The sequence below is a fragment of the Fukomys damarensis genome, unplaced genomic scaffold, assembly GCF_012274545.1.
Source record: "Fukomys damarensis isolate Sample0158 unplaced genomic scaffold, DMR_v1.0_HiC HiC_scaffold_36, whole genome shotgun sequence".
Lineage (NCBI taxonomy): Eukaryota > Metazoa > Chordata > Mammalia > Rodentia > Bathyergidae > Fukomys > Fukomys damarensis.
Genome location: NW_022900948.1, coordinates 40,192,793 through 40,206,923, shown reverse-complemented (window position 1 = coordinate 40,206,923; position 14,131 = coordinate 40,192,793). Strand labels below are relative to the sequence as shown.

At 53.3% G+C, this 14,131-nt stretch overlaps 2 protein-coding genes across 7 annotated transcripts in view; one reads left to right on the top strand and one right to left on the bottom strand.

Moving 5' to 3' along the window:
* Positions 1-13,373, top strand: part of LOC117284314 — a 31,326-nt gene extending 17,953 nt beyond the window's left edge. Inside the window, exons 2-5 of one of the 5 annotated variants that reach the window (XR_004515383.1) lie at positions 1,875-2,066; positions 5,326-5,822; positions 6,828-8,189; positions 13,254-13,373. Coding sequence is in view for 2 of the 5 variants with exons in the window: in XM_033758965.1 (XP_033614856.1) it covers positions 5,335-5,822; positions 7,030-7,236; positions 7,697-7,727 (726 nt within the window). In the remaining 3 variants the exon portion in view is untranslated. Of the gene's footprint in view, positions 1-1,874; positions 2,068-5,325; positions 8,190-10,995; positions 12,063-13,253 lie in introns of those variants that run through there. The other 4 variants (XM_033758965.1, XR_004515384.1, XR_004515382.1 and 1 more) reach the window with 4 other exon arrangements.
* Olfml2a (olfactomedin like 2A) overlaps positions 1-14,131 on the bottom strand; it is an 18,043-nt gene that overhangs the window by 3,572 nt on the left and 340 nt on the right. The window contains exons 1-5 of one of the 2 annotated variants that reach the window (XM_019205964.2): positions 14,042-14,131; positions 8,062-8,169; positions 6,217-6,402; positions 4,383-4,656; positions 2,040-2,270 (exon numbers count right to left, since the gene is read on the bottom strand). The exon at positions 14,042-14,131 is cut by the window's right edge and continues 340 nt beyond it. In XM_019205964.2, the coding sequence (XP_019061509.2) occupies positions 2,040-2,270; positions 4,383-4,656; positions 6,217-6,402; positions 8,062-8,169; positions 14,042-14,131 (889 nt within the window). The remainder of the gene's footprint in view (positions 1-2,039; positions 2,271-4,382; positions 4,657-6,216; positions 6,403-8,061; positions 8,170-14,041) is intronic. The other variant, XM_033758964.1, reaches the window with a different exon arrangement.

Below are 14,131 nucleotides of genomic sequence, written 5' to 3'. Positions count from 1 at the left end.
ATATATACACACATACACACACACAATTCAAAATTCCGTTATCCACTGTATGTGGAATCTAAAAAAATTCAGTCTCACAGAAGCAGAGTAGAATAGGAGACTGGGGAGTCTGTGGTCAAAGGATTCAAAATTTTGCTTAGTAGGATACTTTCAGTATATTGTATACCTGAAATTGGCTAAGAGATTAGATTTTAAATATTCTCACTACAAACATATGGTAAGTATATAAGGCAATACATACGCTAATGACCTGATTTAGCTAGTCCCTATCACCTATATGAAATCTATCAAAATATCATTTTGTGTATCATAAATACATGCAGTGATAAATTTGTCCATTCAAAAATTAAAATTCCTTTTACAAAATCCTAAAAAGAATTCCATTATCCAAAGGAAAAGAACACTTTTGTTTTGTTTTGTTTTTTGAGACAGGACCTTGCTGTGTAGTCCAGGCTGACCTCGAGCTCTCAGCAATCTTCCTGCCTCAGCCTCCATAGTGCTGGTTTTCCAGGCATGCACCACCACTCCTGACTTCCAAGGATAATTTTAAGCATGTTGTATTTCTTTCCCTTTCTTTTCTCTTTGCATGTGTCATCATGTAGGCACACTTAGAAATTGTGAGGAAAAAACAAAGAAGAAAGCGTGATTGTTCTGAAGACAGTTTTATAGACCCTGTGTTTTCCTTCCACTGAACAATTTCTCACATCATTAAGTAGCCTTTTGATGATGTGAGTTTTGGGTCCTCCAGGCCACCAGACAGAGGAGCCCTCTAATGTATTTCACGTTAGCTCCTTAGGTTATTTTCAGGTTTCTGACATAAGAAATGGTGCTGCGAGGCAACACTGGGGTCGTAGCAGTTGTGCAGAATCCTGCTTGAGCAGGACACACACGGCCCGGGCAGGGACCGTCCCTCTGCAGGCTTATTGTCACAGCCAAAACTGACCAGAAGAGCTGGCTGGATCGGTAATTCACCGCGGAAGGTTTCTATAAATGTGCTCATTAAACAGCTGAAGAGCCGGGCATGTGGTGCACGCTTATAATCCCAGCACTCAGGAGGCTGAGGCAGGAGGACTGACAGTTCAAGGCCAGCCTGAGTGCAGCTTAGTGGTAAAGCACTTACCTAGCATGCTCGAGACCCCAGATTCCATCCCCAGCACCCGGAAAAACAAACAAAACAGCCAAAGATGGAACAGAAGAAATAAAGGATTGAAAACAGTTGCTGGATTTGACAGTGGGAGTCTAAGTCACATATTTTTTTTTTTTGGTGGTGGTGCTGGGAACTGGTCGTCCAGGCTAGGTCAAATTGGTAATACTCCCCAGGGATTTGGCTCAGTGGTTCCGCCTCCTGCCTCATGTGTACACGGGCCTGAGTTTGATCCCCAATACAAAAAAAAAAAAAAAAATCAAATTAGTAATTCTCCTTCCCTAACCACCCAGAGTGCTGGGATCACACCACTATCAGTTCTGGCTCCCAGACTGCTATTTAATTTTTTTTTTGGCAGTACCGAGAATGGAACTCAGGACCTTGGGCTTGAGAGGCAGGCATGGGGCCACTGAGCTGAATCCCCAGCCCCTCTATTTAATTTTCTTTTAATATAGGGTCCCCATAAGTTGGCCATGCCCGCCTCAAACTTGTAATCCTCCTGTCTCAGCCTCCCAAGTAGCCAAGATAATGGCTGTGCACCACTGTGCCAGCTGTGGGTCACATGTGAAGTTGCACTGGTTGAAAATACACCCATTTTACAACTACTTCAAATGTCAGCCACATTTCCCAGGAAAGAAACAGACAGTAAATATCTTTGGCTTTGTAGACTACAAACTTCTGTGCTATAGTCTCTTGTTTAGTTTTTTGTTTGTTTTGTTTTTTGTGACAGGGTCTCCCTGTGTATGCCAGGCTGAACCTTGAACCGTGTGTATAGCACAGGCTGGTCTGGAACTTGCCGCGATCCTCCTGCCACAGCCTCCTGAGTGCTGGGACCGAAGGCCAGGCAAACAGGCATGTGCCAGATGTGGCTGTGGGCTGCAGTGTGCTGACTCACCTTGGCTGGGGACTTCAAGGCGTGCAGGTGGCTCGGTCGGCAGGGGACTGGTGGTGGGAGTCGGGGTGGTGGTGGGCAGGGTGGAGCTGGAGGTGCCAGGGCCCAGGTCAGTGCCCGCTGAAGCCTTGGTCACAGCTGTATCCTGCCCAGCGGAGTTGGGCTCGGGGGGCCTGCCTTCTGCCTTGGGTGGCAGCTGCTCCAGCTGCGAGGCGCCTTTGAGGGCATTATCTGCTGAAAAAACATGGTGGGGAGGGGCAGATAGGGTTAGGGTCACCGCCCCCACCTGCATCTCCCACCCTGTCTGGCTGGGTGAATTTTTTTTGCAGGGGGCAGTACTGGGATTGAACCTAGCTCTCCCTACCACTAAGCTAGATTCCCCCAGCCCCTTTTTAATTTCGTTATTATTATTTCCATATAGTTGCAGTACCGGGGATTGAATCTAGGGCCTTTGCACTGAGCTACATCGCCAGCCCTTTTTATTTATTTATTTTTGAGACAGAATCTCTCTAATTCACTAAGTTGACTAGGCCATGCTTGAACTTGTAATTGTCTCGCCTCAGCCTCCCACAGTGCCGAGGTTACAGGTGTGTGTCGCCACATTTGGCTTTGATTTTCGAGACAGAGTCTCACTAAATTGCCTGGGCTGGCCCTGGATTTAAGATCCTCCTGCCTCAGCCTCCCAGTGTGCTGGGATTACAGGAGTACACCACCTTGCCCAGCATCACTGGTGAATTTTTGTGGGCAAGTCCCCCAGCTTCAGCGGGCCTCAGATTCCACTTCCGCCTTGAGTGTCCTGAGGCCACCTGCCAGGCTCCTGTGTGACCAGAAAAGCACCTATTTAAATATTTGCACAGGTCCCAGCAAACCCATGGTGCCAAATTCCAGGTCCCTTCCTTTCCTAAGTGTCGAGCACTTCCTGCCAGTTCTCTCTGGCTCTAGATGAAATTCCAGGGAGCAGAGAACCCAGCTTCCAGTCACAGATGGCCTCCTGTCCCTCGGCAGTGTCTGCCCCTCAGGGAGGGAGGGGCAGGTATACCCAGCTGTCACATCTGTTCTCTGTCCCCTTGCCCAGCTGTGCCTACAGGGGCTGTGCTGGTGTCAGGGACATCTCTGCCCTGCCCCACTTGCTTACCTGGGCCTCGATAGGGGAAGCGGGAAGTCTTGATGCCACCCAGCCAGGGACAAAGGCCCCTCAGCTCTAGGGATGGCAGTGAAGGGCCCCAAGGTGGCTCTGCAGCCTGAGGACTCGGTTCCCTTCCCACTCTGCCACCAGCCACGCCATGTCTGAACTGTTCCATGCCCCCCGGATGTGGCTGCTGCCAGGGTAAATGCCACAGCATGAGAAAAAGTGCTCAGGAAAATCCCACCATCGGGAACAAAGCAATGATGCTGTTGTTACCAGGATGGCCCTCAGGGTCTGTCTGGTCAGCTGGGGAGGGGACAGAGAGCCCTTGGTTTGAAGACAATGACGTGACTTCTTCCTTTCTTCTCTCTTTGCCCTGTAGAGCTGCCCAGCCCCCGACACACAGGCCCCATCCCTCTGGTCAGGGGTGGCTACAGGGGCCGGGTGGCCTCGGCAACCTGCCAGGGCAAGGCCTTGTTCCCACACACTTCACTGGCAGAGTCAGACGCCCCAGCTGTTCCTGGGCAGTGGCCCAGCCAGGGGTCAGAGGTCCCGTGTGGTGGCCAGGCTGGGCTGGCAGGACTCAAGGACAGCAGCTGGCACAGCAGGCTGTGGGAGGAGGCCCCTGATCCTGGAGAGGCTGAGAAATAAGGGTGCTCTTGAAGGAGCCCGGACCCTGACTGTCCCCCACCACCACCCTTGGACCTTTCCCCCAGGCACCTTGCTGGACTAGGGCTCAGCAGGACTCAGGAAGGGGCAAGAGGTTTGGGACCACCCTCGGGGACATCTGAGGACAAAAGGTGTCTGGGGAGGGTCTCGGAGGGCAAGCAGGAGTCACACCAGTGGGGATGGCTCAGATTTGAGGACTTTCTGGGTGCAGTGTTGCACACCTGTAGTACCAGCACTAGGGAGGCTGAGGCAGGAAGATTGATGTGAGCTCAAGGCCAGCCTGGGCTACATAGTGAGACCCTGTCTCAAAAACCACAAAAAAAAACCAACCCACACACACACAAAAAAAAGGAGTCCAGTGACCATGAAGACAGTTTTAAATAATGGAAAAACACTAAATGGCCCCGGTGTTCTATGATTTCATGGCCAATGTCCCCAGAGGTGGGGTATTATGCCCAGCATGTGGCTGAGAAAAGGGCACCCAATCAGTGTGAGGAGCTATCCAGGGGCACCTGACTACCCATACCTAGGACCCCAGACTGCCCACTCACCGGCCATGGCCTCGGGTGCCTCCCGCCGGCCCGCCTTGTAGTAGGTGAAGCCCCGGATCACGGCCTGCTGCTGTGCCAGGGCACGGGGCCTGGCCGTGGGCAGGGGGAGCCGGCCCTTGCCACCCTCCTTCCTCAGCTTCTCAGCCTTCAGCAGCTTCTCCTTGGACGGTTTGGGGAGGCCTCTGTCTGCAAGGCTGCTCTGCACGCTGCTGTATTTGCTGGCACCCCTTCCTTTTCCTCCGGCCAGGTCCTGGGCGAGGTGGGAGGCCTCAGACTTGGGGAAGAGGAGAAAAAGCATTTTGGGGGCTATGGAGGCGTGGAAGGTGGCCGTGGTGCCCAGGGATGTATGAGGTCACAGCTTTCCTTGCCTCCTGGAGTGGCTACATCCGTGACTTGTGTGCCTCAGTTTCCCCACACAGCACTTGAACTCCATGGCCAGCCTGAGACCCAACTTGGTAGCATAGATAATTGTCCCGTTTCTCAGCTCCTGTCCACACCTCCCCCAGGGGTAAACAAGACTAGTAGCTCCCAAGGGAGGTGGCTTTTCCTGCCTGTGGACTCCCCCGCCTGGCCTCTCTCACTGGTCTTAGTGGGTAGCGGGAGGGACTCTCGGTCCCTGTGCAGGGAGGCCAATTCGTCCTTTGGTGTGGGAACTCTCCAGTTTCAGTCCCGAAAGTTCTGCTTTCTGGGAAGCTATTCCCAGCCATGCTGAGGTGGCTGGTCACTCTACCCCCAGGACATGCTGTTTCTGATTTGTTGTTCAAACAGAGTCTTGCTCTGTAGTTCAGGCTGGCCTTGAAGTCGCCATGTAGCCCAAGCTGCCATTTAACTTGTGGTGATCCTCCTGCCTCAGCCTCCCAAGAGCTGGGATCACAGGTGTGTGCTAGCACACCCAGCTATTTCTAACATTGTATGAGTTGTGTTGTTTTCACTTCCTACTCAGAGGTCTCTGATGCCGGCTCGGCACAAGAACACAGGACGGAAGCTCCAGCAGATCCGGACACTTTCTGACACTGCCAAGGCGGGACTCATTTGCGCCTGCACATCTGGCACCGGAATGAGCAGGAAGCCAACTCGGGCCAGGGCACGGGCTTCCTCTGCTTTCCCAGCGGCCCACATCGCGTGCTGGCACAGGAGGCGGCAGGGAGGAAGGGCTGGTCCCGCAGCCCGGCCCACAGCCCCTCTGCCAGGCAGGGCCAGTCCTCCCTCAGGGGGCTGCAGAGTAACGGATAAGCCTGCCGTTGGGAACCCAACAAATGTCGCCTCCCTCCTCCCGCCACCCACCAAAACCCAAGGCCAGCAGGCTGTGTCATGTCAACGGAGGCCTGAAAGTCATCTGCACCAGCTTTGCCAAGCCACACCCCGGCACACGCCCCCTGAGGGCGGAGCCTTTGTATGCTTTGTCCACCCACAGGCGGCTCCTGTTTCCCACCGATCGAGGTATCTGCCACAGTGGGGCCTCCCCAGGCTTGCAGTCGGGCCCCTCTGCCCCTGCGAGCTCCGAGCTTGGGGGTGGGGTGTCGGGGCGTCTGCTGCAGGATCCCCCTACCCTGGCAGGGACGGATGGACGTGAGTCCCCGAGCAGGTGTGAGCCAGCCAGGGACACGGCCACAGTGGGGGCTTTGCCCTGGTTCCCAAGGCTGGGCGGGTCCGTCATCTCCACAGTCCGGTCCCTAGCAGACAGAGACCTGGAACAGGGCCGGTCCCTGCCCTGGCCGCCCTCAGCTCTGCCTCCAGCCTCCAAAACACCGTACGCTGCCCTGAGGCCGAGTCCTTGGCACCCTGTGTCCCTAAGCCCAGCCACCTCCCATGGTGACGGGAGCCAGGATCTCACCTGAGCCCTGCTGCCCAGGCCCGGGGCTGCGTCCCTCTGCAGCAGCTGCAGGCCCAGGCTGGACAGCTCCTTCTGCAGGCTCAGCACGGTGGCAGAGTGGTTCTCGTAGCTCCTGAGCTGCTCACTGAGGTGGCGCACGCTCTCCTTCACCACCTCGTTCTCCCGGCTCAGGTTGGCCTTGACGCTCTGCAGGGTGAGAGTCCAGGAGGGCCCGTCACCCCAGAGGGACGCCCCATCCTGGCCATGAGGCCTCACTGCCTGTGTCCTGAGCAGGGCTGCAGGGCATGGGCTGTGGTGACCCCAGTGAGCATGGGTGGAATAAAGCCTGCACCATGACTTTCTTTCTTTTCTTTTTTTTCTTTTTTGGTACCAGGGATCAAACTCAGGACCTTGCACTTGCAAGGCAGGTGGTGACCCCACTGAGCTAACTCCCTGGCAATTATCCATTTTTCTTGAGTCAGGGTTTCGCTATGTAGTCCAGCTGGCTGAAACTCATGGCAGTCCTCCTGCCTCGGCCTCCTGAGTGCTAGGATTACAGGTTGAATTTTTAATCTAACAAGGGAAGGGATCTAAAAAGTTATGTTGTTTTCTTGCCTTTGTTTACATGTCAGTGCTGACAAGTGTTTTGAGTTTCTTGCATATCCTTTGAAAGAATCTGAGAACCACGGGTAGATGAGAAGACAGCAAGGAAGCTGGGACTGTAAAACGCTGCCTGATCCTAGAGTGGGGGGTTCCCTTGGCGAAAGACAGCAGCCCCTTGGAGAGACTGTTCCCCGGCCTCCTCCCAGGTTAACAAAGGAGCTCCTTCCCCAGGGGGCTGTGGCTTAGTAAGCTGAGGTTAACAAAAACAGCACAGATCATGCAAAAGCAGTCAATCAGACAAGCGTCTCTCTGTGTGTGGAAATCATTTCCGGTGTGTCCCACGCTTGGCAAAGGCACCCCCAGCTCGCCTGGCCCAGAGTTGCAGGAAGCAAGATTACAAGGAGGAAAGGCCAGCCTGGCAGTGCTGCTACAAAGGAGGTGAGTGCACAGAAGAAATCCCACAACCAGCAGCCTTGCCTGGGCCACCAAATCTTTAGAGCCCACGGTGACCCCAGCCTGGGGATTTAGAACAGATTAACCTTCCATCCTGGGGCACAGGATGCCCGGGTGCCCCCTCTCTGGAAAGGAAGCTGGGAAAGGAAGCCCCACGCCTGGGCCTGGCAGCTGCAGGTCTCCAGGCCCCCAGCAGAGCAGCAGAGGCCGGAAGCAGGAAATAGGTGGAGATGCACGCCTTGACCCTGCGGCGAGGACCTGCAGCCCGCCCACTCTGTCCCTGTGCCCAGCCCTACACCACATTTGTCCTGAGCAGGGCAGCGGCTCTGTTCCCCTGCAGTCAGGCTGTCCTGGTGAACTTGGCCAGCCCTGTCATCTTGCACCAGTGCTGGGGCACCACTGGCACGGTATCTTCTGTTTTAAAAATTTTGTTTTTTTGAGACAGGGTCTCACTATGTAGCCCAGGCTGGCCCTGAACCTGCAGCAATCCTCCTGCCTCAGCCTTTGGAGGGCTGGGATTACAGACATCCGCCGCCACAACCAGCTCAAGGTATCTTCTGTGAATTGTCCCCCCCAGAGCCATGTAAGTGGACCCTGTTCTTGGCATACTGAAGACAACCACAAGTTCCAGCCCCTTCTGCGTCCCTTTCGTACAACTGGCAAGTGCCTCAATTTCCCGACCCAGCTGCCCAGCTTCCCACAGGCCCAGGAGCCCATGAGAACTCTTCCCAAAGCCTGGACCTCGTGGCCTGCCCCCCACCCCCACTTCCAAAGGCCACAGATGTCAAGCTGGAACTGTCCCAGCCTTACCTCCTCCAGCGTGCTCATCTGGGAGGCCACCTTGTGGACGTACGCGTGCACTTTCATCAGGTCCACGCTGTACAGGGCACCTTCCAGGAGGTCCGCCATGGACTGCAGCTGCGAGACAGGAAGTTTAGGTGAGGACATGGCTGGGGCAGCGGAGGCTGTACAAGGAGCTCTGAATCCAGGACCCCAGACCCCAGAGCGACCTGCTCGGGCATTGGCACTCGTCAGCCCCACCCTCCTCGTAATCACCAGAAACGTGGCAGCTTCTAGCTTTTGAGCATTTACTATGTGCCAGGTGCTGCGATAGGGGCTTTGGCAAGTTCTGCTATGTTGGCCTCATGACAGCTCCACTCTGGGTGCAGTGGGCATCGGGGCTCATTCCCCCTACTGAGACCCTTTTTCCTGCTTCCTGTGCTCACCCCTGCCTTCCCCATGACTATTTATTTGTTAGCTACTTTGTTTTGGAGAACCCAGGGGATCACAGGCTAATCTAGTGCTCTGCCACTGAGATAGACCCAGAGCCCCAGAGACCTCCTTTTACATTTGTTTTTTTTGAGATGGGGTCTTGTTGTGCAGTACAGGCTGGGCTTGAACTCACTAGGTAGCTCAGGATGGCCTTGAACTCGAAGCAATCATCCTGCCTCAGCCTTCGGAGTGCTGGGATTACAGGTGTACATCATCGTTTTTTTTTTTTTTTTTTTTTTTTTTTTTTTTTACCAGGGATGGAACTCAGGACCTTGTGCTTTTGAGGCAGGCACAGTGCCACGGAGCAAAATCCCTAGCCCTCAGGTGTGCAGCTCTAAAAATTTATCTTTTACTGATAAATAATCGTTGCACATATTTATGTGGTACTGTATTACATTTCAATACATGTATATGCGTGTAAGTGTCAGATCAGGGACTTATCTGTCATTACCACCAGTTACAATTTCTTTGAGTTCAGAACACTCAAAATCCTCTCTACTGGCGATTCTGAAACACGTAACTGCTGGTATGGTTTTGGATGCCTGAAATCCCAGCACTCAGGAGGCTGAGGCAGGAGGACCGCTGTGAGTTCGCGGCCAGCCAAATAGTAAGACCCTGTCTCCAAAACAAACAACAAACAAGCCCAGATCCCTGACCAGTGGGGACAGCCACCCCACACTGCAGCTGCTGGGGACGGGGATGGCTGATGCTCCACCCTTCCTGGCCTCCTCCCTTTGCTTCTTCAGGCTTCTCTGGGGAGCCCTAGAATATCCTCCACTTGCTCTGGGGCCTGCTTCTAGTGAAGCAGCCGAAGTGAAGCTCAGCCTAAGCTTTGATCCTGGTATAGGGGGAAGGTGCTGCTCAGAGGTGAAATACTTAGCCAGGGCCACCCGGCTGCCAGGGAGCGGAGCCAGGAGTCGAGTCCGGATCAGTGTAAACCCAGCCTCTCCTGTCCCACCTCACTGCACCTGTCTTGTGTCCCAGTGGAAACAGAGGCTGGGTAGGGGGGCTGCACACCAGGTCAGTGGCAGGCCCAGAGCAATGCCCGGCCTCCTGTTCATCCCAGGGCCCTGCCCCGCAGCTGCCACCTCCCCTCCCTGTCACACCTCATCAGGATGTGACACTCCCTCCAGATGGCCAGGATGCCAGCGTGGTGTCAGGGAAACCTTGGCACAAGAGGCCGGTCGGGAAGCTGGCCCCACCAGCTTCTGGGGAGGCGGCGCCTGTGGCCCCATCGAGTCTGCAGCCCTGCTCCTGTCTGGCTGGACAGCTGCTCCCAAATGGCTCTACTCCCACTGTTCCAGGGACTTCCACGCTGCTCTATCCAGGGGGCTTTTCTCCAAGTGGAATCTGCTGTTTCCAAAACAGAAAAGGAGGGGAAGGCACTACAGAAGCAGGTCCAGGGCCAGAGTCTGCTCTGCTCCTCTACAAACATGCCTGAGCCCCGAGGGGCTCCACGGTACCCTAGGGCTCTGTGGAGCGCAGCGTGAGAACTGGGCAGTTTCTTTGCCTGTGAAATAGAGCAACTGGGCTGTGGGAAGGGATGGGAACAGCAGGAAGAGCCGAGCACAAAGAGCACACAGAAAGGGCTTCCAAGCACCAGCAACGCTGGCTACCGTGTCGGGGGCTCCCAGGAAGCTCCCCGGTTTGTCTGCTGCCTTCAAGGCCACTGAAACTAGCCTTGAGCTGGGTGTGGTGGCGCACACTTATAATCCCAGCACTGGGGAGGCTGAGGCAGGAGGATTGCTGTGAGTTGGAGGCCAGCCTTGGCTACATAACAAGACTTTGTCTTAAGAAAAAATAATTTCATCACATGTGAACATGGGAGTAGCTTTTCTGCCTGGTGCATGCTAGGCAAGAACTCTACCACTGAGCTACCCCCCCCATTTGGTATTATTATTATTATTATTATTTGTAGTGCTAGGAATTGAACTCAGAGCCTTCAAACTGAGCTATACCCCAGTCCATCCCCCCCTTTTTGTTTTTGAGACAGGGTCTCACTATATAGTTCAGGCTGGCCTCCAACTCACAGCGATCTTCCTGCCTCAGCCTCCCGAGTTCTGGGATCACAAGCATGTGCCACCACACCCGGCTGTCCCAGTCCCTCTTAAAATTCTTTTATTATTTTTGACAGAGCGTCTAGATAAGTTACTAAGTTGCTCAGGCTGGGGTCAAATTTGTGATCCTCCTGCCTCAGCCTTCCAGGGTGCTGGGATCACTTTTGGGTACCATCATGCCTGGCTAGAAAGATTTATAGCCACTTGTCAGAGCAATGCTATATGTGTTGACTCTCATAATAAGACACTGGATTTATATTGTAGCATGTCTGCTTTTGTTTCAGCTCATTTTTCCCCTAATAATTCACTTGAATAGTACTTTACAAAAGTATTAGTCCTTGGCTGATATTTTAATTTTTAAAAAATCTGGTCTTAAAAAAACAAAACAAACAAACAAAAAACTGGTCTTTCACAGCAGATAGTTTGAAAAGCAATGGGTAGAAGGAAGCAACAAGTGGCCAGGAGGACTGGGACAGAGAGACAGCAGGGAGGCATCCTTTAGCACACCCACTGCAACAGCCCATGTCCAGGACACTACTTCTCTGCCTGAGGAACTCCTACACATCCCACATGGCCCAGCTCTGACCTTGCCCCTCCTGAAGCTCCCACAGTCCCAGGACATCCCCTGGCTCATTAGACGTATCAGCAGCTACGCTCTCCAAGTCTGGTGACTCCTCCAGAGTGGGACCATGACATCTAGGCAATGTCCAGAAGGCAAAGGAGGAGAGGTGACAGGCATGCTGCTTACAACGCCTCTGGTGGGTGAGCAGATGCAGCAGAGAACTCTGGGTTCAAATCTCAGTGTTGCCAGTTTCCAGCTGTGCAACCTTTGGCAAGTCACAACCCCTCTCTGGGCCTCCCGTTCCCTCCCAAGGTGTCAGAGCAAGGATTAAATGAGCGAGCGCTCGTGAAAAGGGCTCTGTGTGTCGTCCTGTGAAGCCGCTTTACCGTTCAGTTACTAAAATGTGACTTGAGCAGAAACTGCCTTTGTCCCTGTCCCTGAAGACCCTCCTGTGGCCTGGGTGCCTGGAGTCGGCCAGGCAGGGCCCAGGGAGACCCCGGGGAGATGGGCGTGGTTCGGATTGCCAGGCTGTCAGGAGCCCACTCAGCCTGACCCTCAGTTACCCTCCAGTTTTGTGAATGTTGGCATCCACATGGGTGTTACGAAAAGAAAACTAAAGGTAAATTTAAAGAAAGTGTCTTTTGCTGAAGGCTGGGTGACGGCTCTTCAGGGGCCTCCCGCTTTTCTGCATGGGCTACACATAGGGACCTGACTCTTGCTCCGAGCCGCCTGGGTGTCTCAGAGCAGCCCTGGAAATGCTGAGAAATCCAGGCTCCTCCCTGTCTGCACACGCACACTGTGTGTCCGGCACTTACCTGGGCCTCACCCACCGCCCAGTGAGAAAACAAGATCTGCCCGTACATATCTATAATCCCAGCACTCACAGCACTTGGGAGGCCGAGGCAGGAGAATCGCTAAGAGTTTGGGGCCAGCCTGGGCTACACAGTGAGTTCAAGGCCAGCCTTGAGACCATCTCAAAAAACAAAACAAAACAACAACAAAAAACCAGATTTTCAGTGAGTACTAAAGTGCCCTGCCTTGGATCCAGAAGGATCGTGTCTTCTGCCAGGCTAAAGTGTGAGCAAGGAGGGTAACATCTGAAACTGTTCAGGGTTTGACACCAAATAAGCAAAATAGACACGTTTGGGAGAAATTATATATATAAAAAAAACTTTCAAAAGACAGCAATTAGAGCTGGGTGTGGTGGCACATGCCTGTAATGCCAGCACTCTGGGAGGCTGAGGCAGGAAGACTGCCAAGTTTGAGCTCAGCCTGACAATTTAGGGACTTAGCAAGACCCTGTCTCTGAGTAATAATAAAAAAAGGCTGGGCCAGGGATTTAGCTCAGTGGTTCCACTGCCTGCCTCACAAGTACAAGGTCCCAAGTTTGATCCCTGGTACGAAAAACAAACAAAAAAAAAGGCTATGGATGTAGCTCAGTGCAAAGAGCCTAGATTCAATGCCCAGTACTGAAAAAAAAAATCTCATCTTTTCCAGGAAGGAAGACAGATGAGCAAGTGTTTAGACGCATACTGGACATGTGCCCAAGCCAGCATGGTTGGAATGGCACAGAAGCCCCTGGCTGGCCTCAAGTGCTCGGGCCTCACTAAGAGCACTGGGTCTCGGGTGTGCTCAGCCTGGGTTTGTTCCCCACAAGCGGTACCTTCTTGTAATCTGCTTATTTGGCTGAATGATTCAAATTCACACAGAAAGTGGAGAATGAAGTGGTGGTGCACACCTGTAATCTCAGCACTCTGGAGGCTGAGGCAGGAGGATCTCAGTGAGTTGGAGGCCAGCTTGGGCCGTAGTGAAACCTTCACTCAAAAAACCAAAAACCCAAAACCAAATCCAAAGCTTCGTATCTGTTATCAGACATGCTTGAGTGTTTAGGGTTTAGGACTGTAATTTAGATTTTTAAATATATGCACATAGATAATGAGATATCTTGGAGATGGGACTGAAGTAAACAAGTTCATAGATGTGTCACAGTCACAGCTGAAGGTAATTTTATGCAATATTCTAAATAATTTTGTGTATGAGGCAAACTTTCAGGGTGTGGAATTTTCTACTTGTGGTGTCATGTTGTTGCCTAAAATAGTTCCAATTTTCAGATCAGGGACGTTCAACCTGTACAGACTCGAGGCTGGCTGCAGGCTGGCTGTTCGGTGAGTTCGGGCAAGTTACCTAAATCCTCTAAACCGTGGTGTTCCAGCTATGAAACGAGGATGCAGAGCCCCAGTGTTTAAGCCCTAGTTACCTAAATCCTCTAAACCGTGGTGTTCCAGCTATGAAACGAGGATGCAGAGCCCCAGTGTCACAGAAAGGTTTAAGGATTCACTGCCAGTTCCATGCTGTTAAACGGTTTAAGGGTGCAGAGAGACGATGTATGAAAAGAGTTCAGCACAGCACATGGCGCCAGAGCGTACCTGAACACAGGGAACGTTAGCATCATGCTAACAATAGAAGGGCTGGGCCTGGTCATGGTAGCTCCTCCAGAGGCTGAGGCAGGAGGATCTCAAGTTTGAGGGGACTTAAGACCCTGGGGCTGTAGCTTAGTGGTGAAGCACTCTTGGGTCCCATCAGAGGACAGGGGAGGGGAGAAGGGGAGGAGGAAAAAAGAAGAAAGAGGACGAGGAGGAGAGGGAAAAAGGAGGGGAGGAGGGAGAGGAGGACAGAAGGGGAGAAAAGAACAAAACTGAAAAGTACAGATAGGTGCTGACAGATGAACCGGTTTGGGTAGATCCAGGAGAGATTCTTCTTCCGGACAGGACGGGCGCCAGAAATCCCGCCTCCCCTTCACGGCTGCCCTTGCTCCGCGTGCCTCAGTCTCCCCGCCTTGCGACACCTGCCTCCTAACCCCAGCGGGACTCGGTCCCCAGAGGGCGGCCTCCCCGCCTACCTTGAGCAGCTCAGGCGCCTGCTTCCTGAGCTTCTCCATCTTCCACTCGCGCTCGCAGGGGTTGAGCGCGGCGGGCGGCGCGGTGCAGGA